At 48.0% G+C, this 18,088-nt stretch overlaps 1 protein-coding gene across 1 annotated transcript in view; it reads left to right on the forward strand.

Moving 5' to 3' along the window:
• Window positions 1–361: 361 nt before the first annotated feature.
• Window positions 362–18,088, forward strand: part of LOC149362067 (neprilysin-1-like) — a 65,538-nt gene continuing 47,811 nt past the window's right edge. The window contains exon 1 of the mRNA XM_089568218.1: window positions 362–553. Coding sequence (XP_089424344.1) covers window positions 362–553 — 192 coding nt within the window. The remainder of the gene's footprint in view (window positions 554–18,088) is intronic.

The following is an 18,088-nucleotide window of genomic DNA, read 5'->3' on the forward strand; positions in this document are numbered from 1 at the left end:
CTAAATGAAGCTTCCAGCGCCGTGTATTTGTCGGGATGACTGATGGTGGGGATGACAGGCTGATTTCAACAGGCAGATGATCGCTTCCATATGGGTTGTCTAAAACATCCCATTTAAAATCGCTAAAAACAGATGGAGAACTAAAAGACAAATCTAAAACACTCATTTTTCTAGAGCTAGGACAGCAATAAGTGGGCTTACCGCTGTTTAGTAGACAAATATTATTAGATAGTATAAAATCCTCAATGACATGACCCCTGCTATCAGTTTTCTCACTGCCCCAAAAACAAGAGTGTGCATTAAAATTTCCCGCTACCACGTACGGCTCTGGCAACTGTTCTAACAGGTTCTCTAATTCATGATGTGTTACTACGAAGTGTGGTTGAAGATATATGGAACAGAGTGTGATGGTTTTGTGAGCAGCCACAGTGGCTGCTACGGCTTCGAATCTAGTTTTCAGTTTGAGCTCGCGGGCTGCTACTCCAGGCTGCACAACGATGGCTACGCCTCCCGAAAGTCTGCTCGCCCCTTCTCGGTCCTGGCGGAAGACAGTGTATTTTTTTAGCTCCTTTGTGTGCCGAGGACCTAAATTGGTTTCCTGCAGGCATCAAGCAACAGGAGAATTCGTGTTTAAAGTGTCTTTGATATCTGTATAGTTATTAACGAGTCCTCGGCAGTTCCAGTGTATTATGAAAGCCATCTTTATGTTGTGTGTGCGTGAAGAGAATGCCGAATTAACTTGGATTTGGCCCCGTAACTCGGAACCTCAAATTTTTCGATCTATCCAAGGAGCTTCGCTGTCCGCCCGACGTGGACGGCACGGGGCTGCCTTGGGTTGTGTCCATCGCCTCTGCAGAACGCTGGACGACCGAACAGGAGGCATGTTGATTTTCAAGTTAGACCTCGACCTGTGGGAAGAGGTCTTGAGGCCCGCCGACCCGGGGGTCTGCGTTGCCTCCTTCGGGATTGGCGGAATAGCACTAGCTACTCCACTCGGGGGCACGGATGGCCCCGCCACAGGCTCACTGCGCGTGGCCTGGACAGGTGCTGGAACCTGGTGTGGTGTGCCGCGCCCACGCACCACATTGGCGAAGTTTGTTTTTGCACTGAAGGAGAATGTGTTTCTTTTAGCATATCGCCTTCTTTCTTCCTTGAAAGAAATTTTTTCGGTAGTCTAGAGAGTAATTATTTCTTTTTCTTTCTTCCAGAACGTACAAGGCCTGGAGTAGGCAGCATGGTCTCCTTCACAGTTTACACCCCGGGTGCTACACTCCGCGGTGTAGCAACACATTCTTCAGATTGGTGTTCCTTCGACGAGCATTTTGCTCAAGTATTGCGGCCGCGACAATTCTGTGAGCCGTCGCCGAATCTCTCAAAATTGAAACATCTTCGTGGGTTCGGTATATATGGTCTTTCATTTATTTTCAGGTAACCAGCTTCAATGCTTTCAGGCAGTGTGCTCGTATTGAAAGTTAGGATCAGGTGTTTCGCGTCTATTTCCTTGTTATCCTTCCGGATCTTTATGTGCTGAACATTTATGACATCTTGGTCAGTAAGGCCCTCAAGCATTTCTTTCTCAGATAGGTGGATGAAGTCGATTTCAGATATGACGCCTCGGACAGTGTTTAAAGGTCGATGTGAAGTGACGGAGACCGGGATTTCCCCAATGGACACAAGGTTTGGGAGTTTAGATTGTTGGGCAGTGTCACGTAGTTCCAGCAGTAAGTCACCGCTGGCCATTTTTGATACCTTGTACCCAAGGCCCAAGGTATCTGTAAGGCACTTTGCTGCCAGGAACGGGGATATCAGTCTTGCTTGTTTTCCTTCTGCTTCGATATGCACAACATGAAATTTTGGGAAGGATAGCTTTCTTCTCTGAAAAAAAATTATCTGCATCGCTCCGCCCTCTTTTGAGAGAGCGATCTGGTTTGGAAAGGGGGAAGCCATAAAAAAAATATGTTTTTCGGTCATGGTGCCAGCCACCCACAATGGAGACCAACAAGGGGACGGGACAGGAACTTACAAGCAAGCCCTGCCCACGCCAGCTGTACACCCCAACTATAACCAAATATGACGCAACTCAGGGTAGTTGGCCACACAAGGTTAACCCTAGCCGCCTATGAAGAGTGAAAAAAAACGAAGAAAAGAGGAGAAGACCGGAGAGTTGTAAGAAATCGATAGGAAAGTTAAAGATAGAGGGGAGGATAGGAAAAGGAGACTGCCGATTTCCACCGGTCGGGTCAGGCCGGAGGTGCCGTCTATAGGAAGCTGGGGCCAAAGTGGTGTGTTGCCTCCGCCGAGGGATCCTTAAAGGTCCAAACGCTCGGCATTGGCTCAACCACCAGGATCCCCTTTTCCCCGGACACGGCGATGCCACGCACGGCTAAGCGCGGATGCTCGGGTCCGTGGTGACGCATTGTTCACCATCATCCCCCTGCGGGGATGTCCCTGCGGATGCTCGGGTTAACCCCGTGGTGTCGCCACTCACCAACGTCTGCATGCGGGGTGCAGCTGAGTCGGCTCTCTCGTTACCCTCTATGCCGATGTGGCTCGGGACCCAGCAGAATTTTACCATATCTCCCCACGTTGCGACTTTTTCGATGCTGAGAATGACGCCGCCTACTAGGAGTTCGACTGCATTTCCTGACTGTAGCGCTGTGAGTAAGCTGAGGGAGTCAGTGTAGATTATACTTTTTTCGATGTTCTCATGTCCAATTTTGTCCAGAGCAATACGTCGCCAGGTCGGAAAAAAGCGACTCGAGTATTCTGGAATCTCTCGACACGCTTAACCAATGGCGACACGTGCCCGATCGGATGGTGAAAAAGCGGTTGTATGGCTGACGCTAAGTTGAACCTCGTTACAACGAACTTGGAGAGGCCGAACGATTAATTCGTTACAGCCGTAGCTTCGTTATAGCCCATAACGACCGAGCTTTCAATGAGAATCACCATTCGTTCGTTATATCCATTATTTCTGTATAAACCGTTGTTATAATGACGTTCGGATGCATATGTACGTATGTGCGGGCCTTCATTGGCGAAAAGTGGCCAACAAACGGGGCGTGACCTGTTTATGAGAGACGTTAAGCGCCATTGCTCAACCCGTGTCATAGTTTTAGTGGTTTTAGTATCGACGCAGTAGTCCCCCACATCATCCGGGTTAACACCACTCGCTCAGCCAGGGACCTGCGAGGCAGGGCTCACCAGTCTTCGGGAAGGGCTCATCGCCATCCTTGGTCGTCGGACTGTCGTAGTGCCCTGAGGAAATTGTTTTCTTTTGCTTCCTTGTTCTTGTTGTTGCAAAAGCTTTCCTTGTATTGAAGCCTCTCTCTAGTGACACTTTGCATGTATTGCATTGTTTTCGAGAACATTGTGCAGATGTTCCTACGAATGTTACGCAAATCATCTTTATCATCTTTTTGCTGAATAAAGTTTGTGTTTTTTGTTAACCTTTGGCTCCAACCCATTCCCTAGATCGCGAACAGCGGAAGCTGGACACGAAAGAAAGCCCCCCCCCCCCTCTTTCTCCTCCATGTCACTTGGCTGCTGGTTTCTGCTACCCCCCCCCCCCCCCCCCCCACGCTCTAAGGGTGTCCGGGAGCGCAAACAACCATGGCACTTGCGACACCTGCGTAGCTTCAGATCGTCAGTACACAGAAGGTAGCAACACCGTGACCAGGTAACCAAGCGTCATTTCAGGCGTACTGCTGATCTCAGCGGAGCATGAACGTGGCACCAGCTCATTCTGAATGAGTGCATCTAAGCATAGCTTGCCTAAAGACTGGGTACATACTCTAAGTGAAAGAACCTCTGGACTAGGCGTGTGCGAATATTCGGAAATTTCGAATACCGAATCGAATATGATCCGATTCGTTTATTCGAAGGAATCAAATAGTGTATGTTGAAGATTCTTAGAAGCCAATCAAATATGCCCTCAAATTTTCCGACACATTTTGAAAAATTGGTGCAAAGTTCGAACCCCCCCCCCCCCCCACCAAAAAAAAATGATGATCAGTGTTTCGTCTCTAAATAGATACAGCTGTAACTGCGAAATCTGTTCCTCAAATCGCGAAATCGCTGTTCCTCACGATTGCTCATTGAATATTCGCTCACTGAACACTCAAAATATTGAATCCGCGATTCGGTTCGCTCACTGTTCGATTCGTATTCGATTGGGTTATCAGCTAAATTATTCGTATTCAATTCGTTAGGAAAGCTACACTTCTTTTTTCGGCTCGATCTGCAAAAATTGCGAGGAACTTTAGCGGCTAAAGTGCTGAAAGGCGAAAGCCTGAGTGCTGCATTCTGCTACACGATTGTTCACTTCACATTTTGTTGGTGCATTAATTAACTCCCAATTAATGACCCTTAAGCTTCGCCTTTAGGAGTGGAACGCGACAGCGTGTTGTAGCGCTGCCACGGAGTCCATTGAACGCCACCACCCGTTCGGCGCGATGCCTTGCCCTTTGAACGCAACGCTTTTTAAGGAAAGTAAATGGCGCAGTAATTCTCTGTCGTCTCGGTGGACACCTGAGCCGCACTGTACAGGAAGGGAGGAAGTAGAGTGAAAGAAGAGGGGCCGTAATGAAGAAAATGAAAATTGTATTTGAGGAAAGGAAATTACGCATTAACTGTCTCGCATACATCATAGCCGAAAATTGTATTTGACGAAAGAAAGTTGCGCAGTAACTGTCTCACATATTTCGGTGGACACCCGTCAAAATTCGCGCGTGGTGATATCACGACAATTTGGACCAATCTGAAACGCGGACAAATACGCCTTGCTCGTCAGTAAATTGTTTTTTGAGGAAAGGAAATGTATCTGTCTCGCATATCTCGGTGCACACCTGAACCTCGCCGTAACGGGAAGGGAGGAAGATGGGAGTGAACGAAGACACCGTATTCACTAGACGCACCTTTGTTCATTCCAAGCCATCGAGCTGGCATAGCCGAGTGGTAGTGTGCTCGACTCGCACTCCGGAGACCGGGGTTCGATTCCCAAGCTCGGCCAATTTCTTACTCGGTTTTATTTATTTATCTGGCCTGACTAGAAGGGTTAATTTGACTAATTGGTTAAGTAAGCAATTAAATAAACTCAAACTTACTTGGAGCATCACTATACGATCCCTTTAATTGGTTGCATGGTTAGTAGCCAAGGTACAATTGGCCCCGTTTGAAATTCGCGCACTGTGACGTTACGACCGTTTCGACCAACTGAAAAGCGTGAGATTTCTTGTCGACAGCTCCTGCTTACAACGATGAGGCATTAAAGGCTTCCGCCTTAAAAAGTGCAGTTCTCACGCCCCTAGTGGAGACTTAGGAGCCTGCATATGCCAGCACGCTTTACGCGTGACTTTCGCCTACACTGTACATTTTTCGGTGTTCAGGTTCGACGCGGAAGATCGGCGAAGAGTTGCGGGACGGCAACGGGAATAGCGGCAAATTGACGCGTGGAAAGTTCACATCTTGCCTGTTTACAATGTGCTTGTAGTCCTTAATAATATCGCCACGCTCAAAATCACACTCACTCAATTTAGACGCGCGGAACAGCTGTACTTCGGACGCCATATCTGCTCCCAACTATTACACAGGGCGTCATCGGGGGCAGGTCTGAAAAAAATTACCGACGATTACGTTACTTCCTAATGCGAAATTTGAGCGCAGCAAATAAGCTGTTTCACCTTTTCGATAGATTGAGGCAAAGAAATCGAGCAACACATGTATGCGCTATCACAGAATTTTTTTTTTTTTTCACACGTATTCGCAATTTCGGCTCGGGCGGTGCACATATACAGATCCGCCGCCACCGATCTGGCTCTCTGATTGCCACCGCACAGGGGTTGCATTGGAGGAGGAGCGAAGAAAGGAATTAAGTTCGAGCCGGCGCTTTGACAACCGGAGACTCGCAGGAAGAGGGGGGAGGGGGGGGCGTGTACACCCAGCGGCAAATGATGGGGGCAGAAGCGCGCGCAGCAAGCGGACAACACGATAAAGGGAGGAGGGAAGAGATAGCAGCGACTGACTGACGCCGCTGACGCCGATAGCGCTGGGGGGATGAAAGGGGGGCGGAGCTGGTTACGAGGCCGACGCCGACGACGACGCGAAACCCAGGAACGGACGCCAAAGAGCTGCGCTCTAAAATGACAATCGATGGTACTGTTTCTATTGTTACGTTTGGCGCTGACCGCAAAGCACATTGCATGTGTAACATTCGCTGCAAGTCATCATGAGCACAGATTTCACCAAAAAGAAGGTTCCACAATCTCTGCGAGCACCATACACGCAAAAACCAGCTTGAAAGTCGGACTAGCTGTCGATGTTGCAGCGAACGATGCTCCAGACGTTCCCTTTCTTGTGTGCGTGTCTTCGTTGCGCTGAAAATCCGGGCAATATGTCGGGATACTCCGCGCGGAAACTATGCAGAAGAGCTCGACAACAGTGCGATTAGTTTCCGCGACTCAAGCCTCAGCGCTCCTCGTGAGCTGAGCTTAGAAGACTACCTTGTTTTAGAACGCTGGTCATGGGCAATGAAAATACAGAAAAAAAATTTAAGCAGTAAGCTAAGTTTCTGCAATTCCAATAGAATATTGAGTTCAGCTTTTAAGCTATCCCACAGTGCCTGAGAACGGAGCACTCTGACGACATTTCTTCGCTACTCGAAAACTTTAAACTACATTTCAAAGAGTTGAGTTAAGTTGAGTTATTTGGTGCTGCAGGTGGCCTTGCTTATTCTGCCGGCAAATGCTCCATCGTAGCGTCACTTATATGTTAATAATGTACTAAAACCGTTCAGATTTTCCCCGCTATGCCCACAGACGCTTATAATAGAACATAGGCCACTCCCGCAGTCACCATCTATGCACACATTCACTTACAGCACAACAGTATCCACTCCAGAAGTCACCATCTATGCACATATTCAGTCACAGTAGAACATAGTGCCACGTATTATTGTAGCGTCCGTTCGTTCGCGCAGAAAAGGGGTGTTATCATTTTTGTTCGTGACGCGAGAAGCGACCGGTCTAATCTCGATTGTTCACAGCCATGAACAGCTGCATCTACGTGTTTCCAGATTACTCTAGATGATCTCGACCTGTTATCTCGAAGTTTCCTTGCCGGCTTTAAATTGAACGATGCCGCGAGCAGCGGACATTCGTAGTTCGACGATTCACGAGCACGCGTGTTGCTTACGCCGCCACCGAGTGATTCAGTTGTTTTGCGGGCGCAAGTCAGCCCAAATAAAGAGCTTCGTTTGCAAGTCTTTCTGGTGTCTTCGTGACCGCTGGACTGCCGTCACTACAAAGTGACATCTGGTGGAGGTGCTGGGTAGCCTTCCAGGTACCGGACAACCCCTGCAAGTCGTGACGCCAGCCCTTTGAGTTATTCACCGGAGGACCTGACTCCAGTCTACCACGCAGCCTCTGGAGCCTGCAGCCATGACTTACGCCGTAGCAGTGCGCCGTCCTGTACCTCGACGACGGGACCCAAGCCCCCATCGCCCTTAGCCAGCTGCGCTGGAGCGCCGCCCTCTCGGCCTAACCCGCCCGTCCTACGAGCGTCGCACACGGCCGAGGAAATGCGAGGAGTGGAGAACACCCGACCAGCGCCGCCCACTATGCTTCCACTGTGGACAAGCCGGTCACATTCTCCGGTACTGCTCATACAGGAGAATGGGCATCCGAGGCTTCTCTTGCGACGCCCCACGACCACCACCCGGCCAGCGACCAGCCGAAATCGTAGTTTTTGCGTCGGGAGGAATACTCATCGCCCGGCCGCCTATCACGTACCCCGTCGCCATCGTCACCGCGCTATGTATCTCCTGGCCGAGGCTGCGCGGTGCGTGTACGCTCCCCCAGCCCTCGAAGGTACAACTGAATAAAGCAGCCTCTGGAGGTGAGGTTGCTTCTGGGCGCAAGAACTGAGTTCCTGCATCGACGAAAACGCAAGACTATGCCTAAACTACGACGAGAGCTACGACGACCCCTACTACGACGACAACTACGACGATGAAGACAACTACGACGATGAAGACAACTACAACGACGACGACAACTACAACGACGAAGACAACTACAACGACGACGACAACTACAACGACGAAGACAACTACAACGACGAAGACAACTACAACGACGACGACAACTACAACGACGACGACAACTACAACGACGAAGACAACTACAACGACGACGACAACTACAACGACGACGACAACTACAACGACGACGACAACTACAACGACGACGACAACTACAACGACGAAGACAACTACAACGACGAAGACAACTACAACGACGAAGACAACTACAACGACGACGACAACTACAACGACGAAGACAACTACAACGACGAAGACAACTACAACGACGACGACAACTACAACGACGACGACAACTACAACGACGAAGACAACTACAACGACGAAGACAACTACAACGACGAAGACAACTACAACGACGAAGACAACTACAACGACGAAGACAACTACAACGACGAAGACAACTACAACGACGAAGACAACTACAACGACGACGACAACTACAACGACGATGACAACTACAACGACGAAGACAACTACAACGACGACGACAACTACAACGACGAAGACAACTACAACGACGAAGACAACTACAACGACGAAGACAACTAAAACGACGAAGACAACTACAACGACGAAGACAACTACAACGACGACGACAACGACGACGACAACTACAACGACGACAACTACGACAACGACGACAACTACGACAACGACGACAACTACGACAAGTACGACAACTACGACGACAACTGCGACAACTACGACGACACGGCTGGACTTGAAGCTTTTAGCGCTGCCCTTAAACCTTATTATGAACGCTAAAGGACTCGAAGTTAGCATTCTGCGCGTTTATTTTCATTTTAAAGCATCGAGACGATGCTTCTTTGAGAGGGGGTAGTGCCACGTATTATTCTAGCGTCCGTTCGTTCGCGCAGAAAAGGGGTGTTATCATTTTTGTTCGTGACGCGAGAAGCGACCGGTCTAATCTCGATTGTTCACAGCCATGAACAGCTGCATCTACGTGTTTCCAGATTACTCTATATGATCTCGGCCTGTTATCTCGAAGTTTCCTTGCCGGCTTTAAATTGAGCGATGCCGCGAGCAGCGGACATTCGTAGTTCCACGATTGACGAGCACGCGTTTTGCTTACACCGCCACCGAGTGATTCAGTTCTTTTGCGGGCGCAAGTCAGCCCAAATAAAGAGCTTCGTTTGCAAGTCTTTCTGGTGTCTTCCTGACCGCTGGACTGCCGTCACTACAACGTGACCATAGTCCATTGCAGAGTCACAACCAATGCACACATTCACTCACACAATAACTTTGGAGTGGTCAAGTAGACCACTCCAGAAGGCACCTTCTACACACACATTAAATCACAGAATACCATAGACCATCCTTGCTGTCACCATTTAGAGTGAGTCAACATTCCTGCAGTGTCCAGCAGGAATGTTAAAAGAATGCGTGAGGCCTCTCGTCCGCATGTCTGGTTTCCACTCGGGTAGAGAATGTCCTGAACTGTACTTTGAAGGACTCCTCTCCTCTTGAAGGAGGCCAACATCACGTTCCTTTCCGCGTTGTACTCTGGGCAGAACATAATATAATGTTCTATATCCCCGCACACACATATAGAACATGACGGAGACGATCGGTGGTACTGTTTCAAACTTTCAAGATTTCAAACTTTTCCCTCTGTTCGGATGGTTTAATGCATAAAGCATTTAACCTGGAACATTTAACTCTCTGCTTTCAGTGTTCAGCCTAACCTTCGAGTTATTTTTTAACGCACTTCATCTAAGTGACACACAAGTGCACTTTGGCACTCCTGCTGAAGTTGAATATTAGGAATTTGAACATTTAACCAGGAAAAACTTAAGCGGTGCTTTCTGGAGTAGCTTTGCTCCAATCGCGCTAGTGGGTTTAGGGCGCTCAGCGCGCCCCGATGCACAGATGTGCCCGCAAGATAATTAATACGCTTGGTTGTCGTGCCCAGACGCCTTACTAGACAAATTGCCAGCTAAGTTCTTGGTTCTTTCTTTGCCTGAAGTGCTTCCACCAAGCAGGACGAAATGAATAGCACCTGACGTGCTCTTACGGCTCCTGAAGAGATCTCAAGTAGACCACCGGTGATTACGACAACGAAGGGAAAATCGGCAAACTCAAACTCGTTAACCGACTGCTTTGTGTGGAGGAATTCAATATGGACCGTTGTCCGGCGGAGGAGCCATTTTCATCGGCCCTTCAATCAAGGGCTCGAGTGAGTTCTTCGTTTGTTGTTGCGGTGTTCTTCGTTAAGTGTTCCTGAAGGCCATCAAGCTTCGAATACAATTACCATGCCTGGCTTCTGTTAGTGCCTGTGTCCCGTCGTCTATTGTTTCCTATCTTGGTTATGGGAGAGGGTTTGCGGTTTTCGTCGTTACGGGCAGATTTCTACCCTGATCAAAAACAGCACTCGCAAATCTAGTTAGAGCAAAACAGACCTGCGCGAAGATGACAGGACAAAAGAAGGCACGAATACACACACACAAAGCGCACTGCGCTTTTTGTGTGTGTGTGTGTGTGTGTGTGTGTGTGTGTGTGTGTGTGTGTGTGTGTGTGTGTGTGTGTGTGTGTGTGTGTGTGTGTGTGTGTGTGTGTGTGTGTGTGTGTGTGTGTGTGTGTGTGTGTGTGTGTGTGTGTGTGTGTGTGTGTGTGTGTGTGTGTGTGTGTGTGTGTGTGTGTGTGTGTGTGTGTGTGTGTGTGTGTGTGTGTGTGTGTGTGTGTGTGTGTGTGTGTGTGTGTGTGTGTGTGTGTGTGTGTGTGTGTGTGTGTGTGTGTGTGTGTGTGTGTGTGTGTGTGTGTGTGTGTGTGTGTGTGTGTGTGTGTGTGTGTGTGTGTGTGTGTGTGTGTGTGTGTGTGTGTGTGTGTGTGTGTGTGTGTGTGTGTCTTGCCTTCTTTTCTCCCGTCGTCTTCGCGCAGTTCTGTTATGCTCTAACCATGAACCGGCTAGACCAACATCATGTCTTACTGCAAATTTAGTGTTTCATCATTTCACAACGTACCTTGAACGTCATTATCGCCGGGTAAAAAACTTGGACGACGCTTAACCTAAACTTCACAGTAGTACGATGCGATATAGCACTAGAGATCCCTCCCGTGCAAGTACTCGTCCTCTTCCGTAGATTCATAGATCACGGGAAGTCCTCATAGCACTGCTGCCGCAGTCGTGCAGCCGTTAACCGATGCGCCCCCACTGATCTCCACTAGGGGCTGGATGGCGCATCGGGCGCCCGAAAGTGAAGCCACAGGAAGTAAGCGGCCTTGTCCCGGAAGTCAGCCTTTGTAAGTGCACGAAATTGGACCTCAGCACGGTTTTGCAGTTCCAGTTTTGTTATCCCACTTATCATTTCGTCTTTTCGCCGTTCTCGTCTTTTTCCACGACAGTGCCTACCTGTTGCGCAGTCAGCTGAGCGAGGAGACCAGCGAAGTCTTCGGGAAAGACGTTTCAAAAATAAGGGTCCATTGCATCGCAACGGGACGACACAAGCAGACGACAGGACGTCGCTACATGCAGCAAGTATGGAGCCTCGTCTGCTAAGCTCTATGCCGTCCCGTTGCGCTAGCGTCGCCAACTCTGCCGTTTACTGCGATGTACGTTCCCGCGCTCAAGCCCAAATTATGCTATCAATCGTGGACAAATTTAAGAAAGAATAAGTGGAAGCTTTCACCAGGCAGCCGACTTTGCAGTGACCCTTTTACCAAATTATGTTTAGACCAAACCGGAGCGAGGGCGAGGCTACTGTCTGGGGAGTTTCCGGAGGCGTTCGGAGGGTTCATATTAGCGCCTCCAAAAGGTGTGGCACTGCTTTTTCGACGCAGTGTGTCATGCACTGTTTCGTACTGCAGCATGTTATGCCTGAATGGGCTTTTATTCGTGAAGCTTGGTGCAGTTGACTTGTAACCGCGCTTCTCACGCACGCTGCAGCATTCGTCTTTCTCGTCGGTCATTTCTCTCGTGCAGTGCTGCTGAAGTGTGCCTGTGCTTTGGAGTTAGGTTAAAAAGTACAGGAGATATATGACGCCGCAAAGCGATAAACATCCCCTGCCTTCGACGAGAAGAGTCATAGTCCGCCACCAGCTGGAAACTGTAACTGCGGCAGCTGTATAACGTATAGTTCTTCGAGTGTAAGGATATCCGCGCCATCGTTCGCCTTTTCATTGCTGAATGAAAATTCGGGTTTAAGAAGACTAAGCCTCATTGCCATTCCATTACTTCTCCTTTACATTCGGGCGACAAGTACCAGCTAAGAACATAGTGTTTAAAGCACGTGCTCCTTTGCCGCGGCAGGGTGAGACCTGCATGCTTGTTTTCTTCGGTTTATCTGAAATTACAGGGCTCTGCACACAATGCTCACATTTCTCGCGTTCAACCTGCTTGTTCCTTTCATATAACAGCAGACATTACACGAGAGCAACGCAAAAAACTGAGAACGAAAGGGCGAAAGACGCGACTTTTTTCATTGAAATACACAACAGACACCCGACTTCCGGGACAAGCCGTCCAACTTCCGGTGGCTTCGCTCGCGCTCGCCTCGGAAAACGGGAATGCGGCATCCAGCCACCTAGTGGGGATCACTGTGCGCCACTGCCTCGATAGGAGTCTATGGTAGAGCGAGGGCAGGCACATGGTTTTTTGACACTCATAAAGTGACTAAGGTAGGGGAAAGCCTCAGAGTGCTTGCCAACGTTTCGGCAAGAGGGCTTGTCTGGCAAGCACCCTGTGGCTTTACCCTCCCTTGTTCATTTTGTGAGTGCCCAGGAAGGCAGTTTCAAACACAGCCACCGGTGGAGCTTGTGATGCCCGGGCTGCTGTTCCCGCGCTCCCGTGAGGCTTATTTGCGGTGCAACATGACAGCCGAGCATTAATATGACGCAGATCACAGAATCAGCTTCCAAGATGCCACTATTTTTGCAATCGAAATCAACTACCAGAAAATACTGCTACCGAATCCCTGGAGCATTCAAACACTTCGAACGATGTAAACGGCTTACGGAGCAACCTCCCCAGGGTTCATGGGCAGGAACTTTGCTCCGCAGCTCGCAGGAACGAAAGCAAAAGAAGAACAGCCACCAGAAGCCATCCCCGCACAATCTTCAGAAACTGGCACCGTGATTTAGAGCCGTAGCACGCAAGTCTACAACTTTCCCTCCACCCCGGCCGCACCTTTCACAACGTCTTATTCTATCTCCGAGCTACCGCTTCCTGTCAACTTGAAAGCTGGAAAACAAACTGCCCTCCGTCACCCCTGAAGAAGGTGCCTAGCCAGGACTGAAACGTCGAGAGTTCTTAAACTGAAAACTTTCGGCTGAAAAAAATGTCTCACGATATACAATAGTATCCATTGAGTATCCTTTTCTTGTATTTTATTCACTCGTTCACCACTACTATTAGACAATCTACGTAAATGCTAATTGATTTGTTTGAGAAGATATGCGTCACAGTTTTTTTCCTGATGCCAACGACGGTGAAGCAACAGTGCAAATTCACGAAGCACTACGATTTATGAGTGCCCTACGTCTATAAGTTCAGGGTATATATCGGCAGGGAACGTCGAAAAAGGCTCTCTCCCATTACGAAAAAAGGAAAAAAAAAGATGAGACGAAGTAGACACTCACAGACGCCAGACATGTTATTGGGATATCAAGCTTAAAGGCCTTGCGGAACACTTTACACAGAGAACGTAGGAACAATAAAAACATAAATAGAACAAGAAACATAAATGCCCTACCGCGTTAGAGCGCTTGAGCAGGGCAACGAAAACGCCGGTGGACGGTCGGTTAATGAATATGGGTTTGCCTAATAGCGCTACGCATTTCAACAACCTCTTTAACAGCCATGATTTCTGAAGAGCCCCGTTTGTGAGGAGCACGTGTAATGGCATTCACTCCGCCAGGCAAAATGGGAGAATTCTAAGTAAAGCAAAGCAAGAATTCAGAGCTTTCCAGCCAAGCACTCTAATTCAGCGTCCCGACAGGGCGACTGAACGTACCGAGTACCGTGAAGACACAGATGTGCATCGGAGGGCATATAGTTCCCGGAAGCCATCAGCGCGTTAGGACCAAAGATCTACGCGGAAACGCTCGCTAGGACTGTGTTTATTCAAAAATGTTGAGATTCACACGTCAAACCTAAACAGAGCTTACAAAGTGCACGTGTCTGTCACGCATAGAAAAGTCGATTCTTCGGCGAAAAAAACTCAAAGGATAACTTTATGAATGTGCATGCATAATGCACGTTCTATGTTAAAGGTTGTCTCGCATTAAAACAACCTGACCGTAATCGAGAATTTGAGATCTGCTATAGGAGGTTCGAGCAGCGAATCGGCGTTATCATAATGCTCTCTTCTCGCGTAATACACCTCAGGCACTTAATTGAATACTCTCTTGAGTTACAGCTGAGCCTACTGCTTTTGTGTTTCGCGCATTTATATTGCGTACGATTTCCGTTTTTGTGTGTTATGTGCTGAAGTGTGTCCACTGCGAATTCCCAACTATTTGTGAGCACACTAAAGCTAGAGCCCATATCTTTGTTTCAGACGAATTCAGTACTCATCTCAGCGCAGGAAGTTGAACACTCGTGCTCGCTAGCGAATTCTGCAATAACATTCCTCAATGCAATGAGCTTGTTAACACAAAATCAGATAAAGTTGTGTGGAGCGACTTTATAACCCTTAATATTTATACGGACCAGAAGACGAGGAAGGGAGCAGAAGCGCGGAGCGCTTCGCCTAGGCCCCCAGCCATTTTTATTTCTGTCACCATGCTGTGTATTCATCCGCTTTACACCGTGTTAAATTGCGGTGGAGACGCTAAAGTGCATCCTCATTCCAAACCTGGAGCTTCGATATCTTCCATCACCATTCGTCGTCCGCCGAGTGTTCCAGGGTACTACCTCCCGGATTAGCCTCAGTCCTCTCTGACATCACCAATCCCTGCGCTCTTCCCTGCCCCGTCCCCAGCCCGGACAACACGGCACTACGACTAGTTGAAGACGCGACACGACGATACGGCCTTACGAAGCATCACTGCCGCCGCGACGACCATAGACACTATGGCACCCTCCCCATCTCCCTCTTCGCTCAAGCCGTCCGGGGTATCCATGAGCCTTGACCTTCGGCTTGTAGCGACTGCTGGTCATCAAGCTCCTGGGATTCGAATTCATCAGACCCATTCATTCCTCGCAGTGCAAGCGTGTCATTCTATCCCTTTCTAGCCCACATCCGCTGTTATCTTACCCCTCAGATTTTCATTCATTGATAGGGGGTGATCGCTCGGTGGTCCCAGGTAATGTAAAGGACAAGATGATGATGAAGCGGGAACAAGCGCAGCGCTCGTGCTAGGCCTGCAACCGTTAAATCATATTTCATGCTGTCACCCTGCGTTCATCCACGGGATGTAGCCGATGATAACATTATAATTTTTTCTGCTGATCTAGCTTCACATGTATCTAAGAAAAAAAATACTTAATTTCTGACCATGGTGCTTAATCACACGGCCTTTTGTATATGCCCCAAAAGACGCGGGTTCGATCCCTGCCGCGGGAGTCGAATTTCGACGGAGGCGAAATTCTAGAGGCCCGTTTATTGTTTGATGTCAGTGCACCTCACAGAATCCCAGTCGCGCGAAATTTCCGCAGCCCTTCCCTACGGCGTCCCTCATAGCCTGAATCGCTTTGGGTCGTTAAACCCCCATTAAACCTATACCTTTTGTAGATGCCTGAAAAAAATAACAACTGCTCTTTTGCGTAGCACACCTGACTAAATAGCTTTCTTGAAGCCTGTACAGAGGAGTATTTTGGCGATAAAAATAATTTTGAAGAGAAATACTGACTGAAATGCAAAATCAAAATTCCTCGTGTAACCCCCGAACGGAGGAGCCTATAGCAGGGTCTGAAACGTCGAAACCTTTTAAGATTAACAAGTTGTGGTGGAGAAGATGCATCACACTTTCGTGTAAGTTATTCCCAACCACCTACTACAGCACACCCTCATCTTCTGTAGCACAAAATTATCAGAAACCAATGCCGATTTGTAGGCAACGTCATCATGGTGCAGGCGGGCGAAACCTACTTTCGGTATATGCAGCAAGTTTGTCACGGTCACACTATGGGCTGGAACTTGTCCATTATTGATAACAGGTTATCAACACCACACGAGCATATGTGATGAATGTTCTTTATAAATTGACAACCGCATTAGACGACTACATTCGATTCTTCTTGAAAGCTCAACACCCGCTATAACTAATTTTCTCGCAATCCCTAGCGTCTTAGCGCATACTGAAAGTACCAAAGCTTGAAACAAACCTTTGTAGAAGTTTCCGCCCGCAAAATGCGGCTCCTAGCATCCCATGATGTCACACTGACAGCAGAAGTAGTGCCCAGCAACTCGTCCTCTCATGACGTTCGGAGTACGGCAGCACGAGCGGCACCACTTCGCACTTCGCACGTGCTTCCAATGCTTTGCACCCCACCACATTTGAGGTAAACGCAACAGTGTATCTTGCAATCGAAAGCACGTTTTCAGATACTTGCTATGCTCTTCATTCAGTTGAAGGACAACCCCAGCTTGTGGAAAACAGTCCTTCAGATGGAGTTTAACATAACCGCACCAGTATCAGTGCAATTGACTGGCAGCAGCGACGGGCTGACGGGATGTTCGTGCGGTCCATCCCGCTCTTCTGCTCCCAAGCAACGCTGTCGCGGCTCGCTGAGAATATGAGAATAGCGCCAATCTGTCCGTGTTCCCTTAGGGCGCGCCACCTGTGAAACGTTGGTTGAAGCTGCCGGTTTCCGCCGCCAGCGCCATCTCGTATATTTCGATCAAAAAAACTGCTCAACGTCTGAGCGCGAAATTGGCGATGTAGAAGTTGACCTCCGTTTTTTAACATCCGTTGTTGTCTGTATGCAACTGTGTGCTTGGGCAATGTCCAAATTGTTCTTTTTTTTTTTGCTTCGGACACTAACATCTTCCGACAGGGTGTAAAAAGGCATGATGGCATAAAAGATAAAAATTCCTGTTTTAGTGTCTTGTTATGAAAGAAGATGCTGTGGAAAAGACTCAGGCGTGAAATATTTCTGCGAACTCCTAGATTAGTCACCCCAAGTTTAGTTTTCATTAAAGAAACACTAGCCGTGCGAGAAAAGTTGCAAAGTATGAAGCGAGCTCTCCGGTTCTGAACAGATTCTATAGCATCGATTAAAGTTGTTGTGTTGTGTTGTGTTTAATGGCGCATAAGCAACTAAGGCTATCATGCGCCAAGCTCGGGGTAAAGAAAATTGTTTTATATAGGATGTTATACAAAAGACTAAATGAACGGTGGTGTAAAGGGCCTAAAAAGTTAATTCATGCAACCTAGTATAAACGTAAGACAAAAGTTTAGAAGTGACTTATGGTCAAAGCTTTAAAGAGGGTTGGACACCTCAGCAGCCATCCTTGGCTGTGCAAGGATCTCGAGGTCCCCAACCAATGGAATAGGGACCTCAGCCGTCTTCTCGGGAGTGAGAAAGTGGCCGAGGTGCATTAGAATTAAAACAGACCAGTGGGTAAAACACATTTAGAGACACTTAAGAAATCCTGATTCTTTAAGAAAGCTAAAAACATGTGATATATCAACAATTGCATTATCTCCTAAAAGCAGTTTAGGGTGAAAAGGGATGTATTCGTTATAAAATTGAGTAAAGTACTTTTTCCTTATTTTTTCCAATTTTGTACAAGAGAACAAAATGTGGTTAATCGTAACTTCAACTCCGCATTCCTCGCAAATAGGTTGATCTTTTTTTGTCAGTAGGAAATTGTGTGTCAGGTGAGTGTGTCCTATGCGAAGACGACAAAGAATGACTTCTTTGAAGCGTTCTTGGTGGGTGCAGGATTTCCATTCTCTTAAAACTGGTTTTATGAAGTGTAGTTTGTTGTTGGCTTCATTTTCCCAGGCAGACTGCCATTTTTTCTTTATTTCACAAAGTACCGAGTTCATGCAATCTTTAAAGGGAATATCTACTTTCGTTAT

Source organism: Amblyomma mixtum, chromosome 2, assembly GCF_055824585.1.
Source record: "Amblyomma mixtum isolate Tamu chromosome 2, ASM5582458v1, whole genome shotgun sequence".
Taxonomy (NCBI): Eukaryota; Metazoa; Arthropoda; class Arachnida; order Ixodida; family Ixodidae; genus Amblyomma; species Amblyomma mixtum.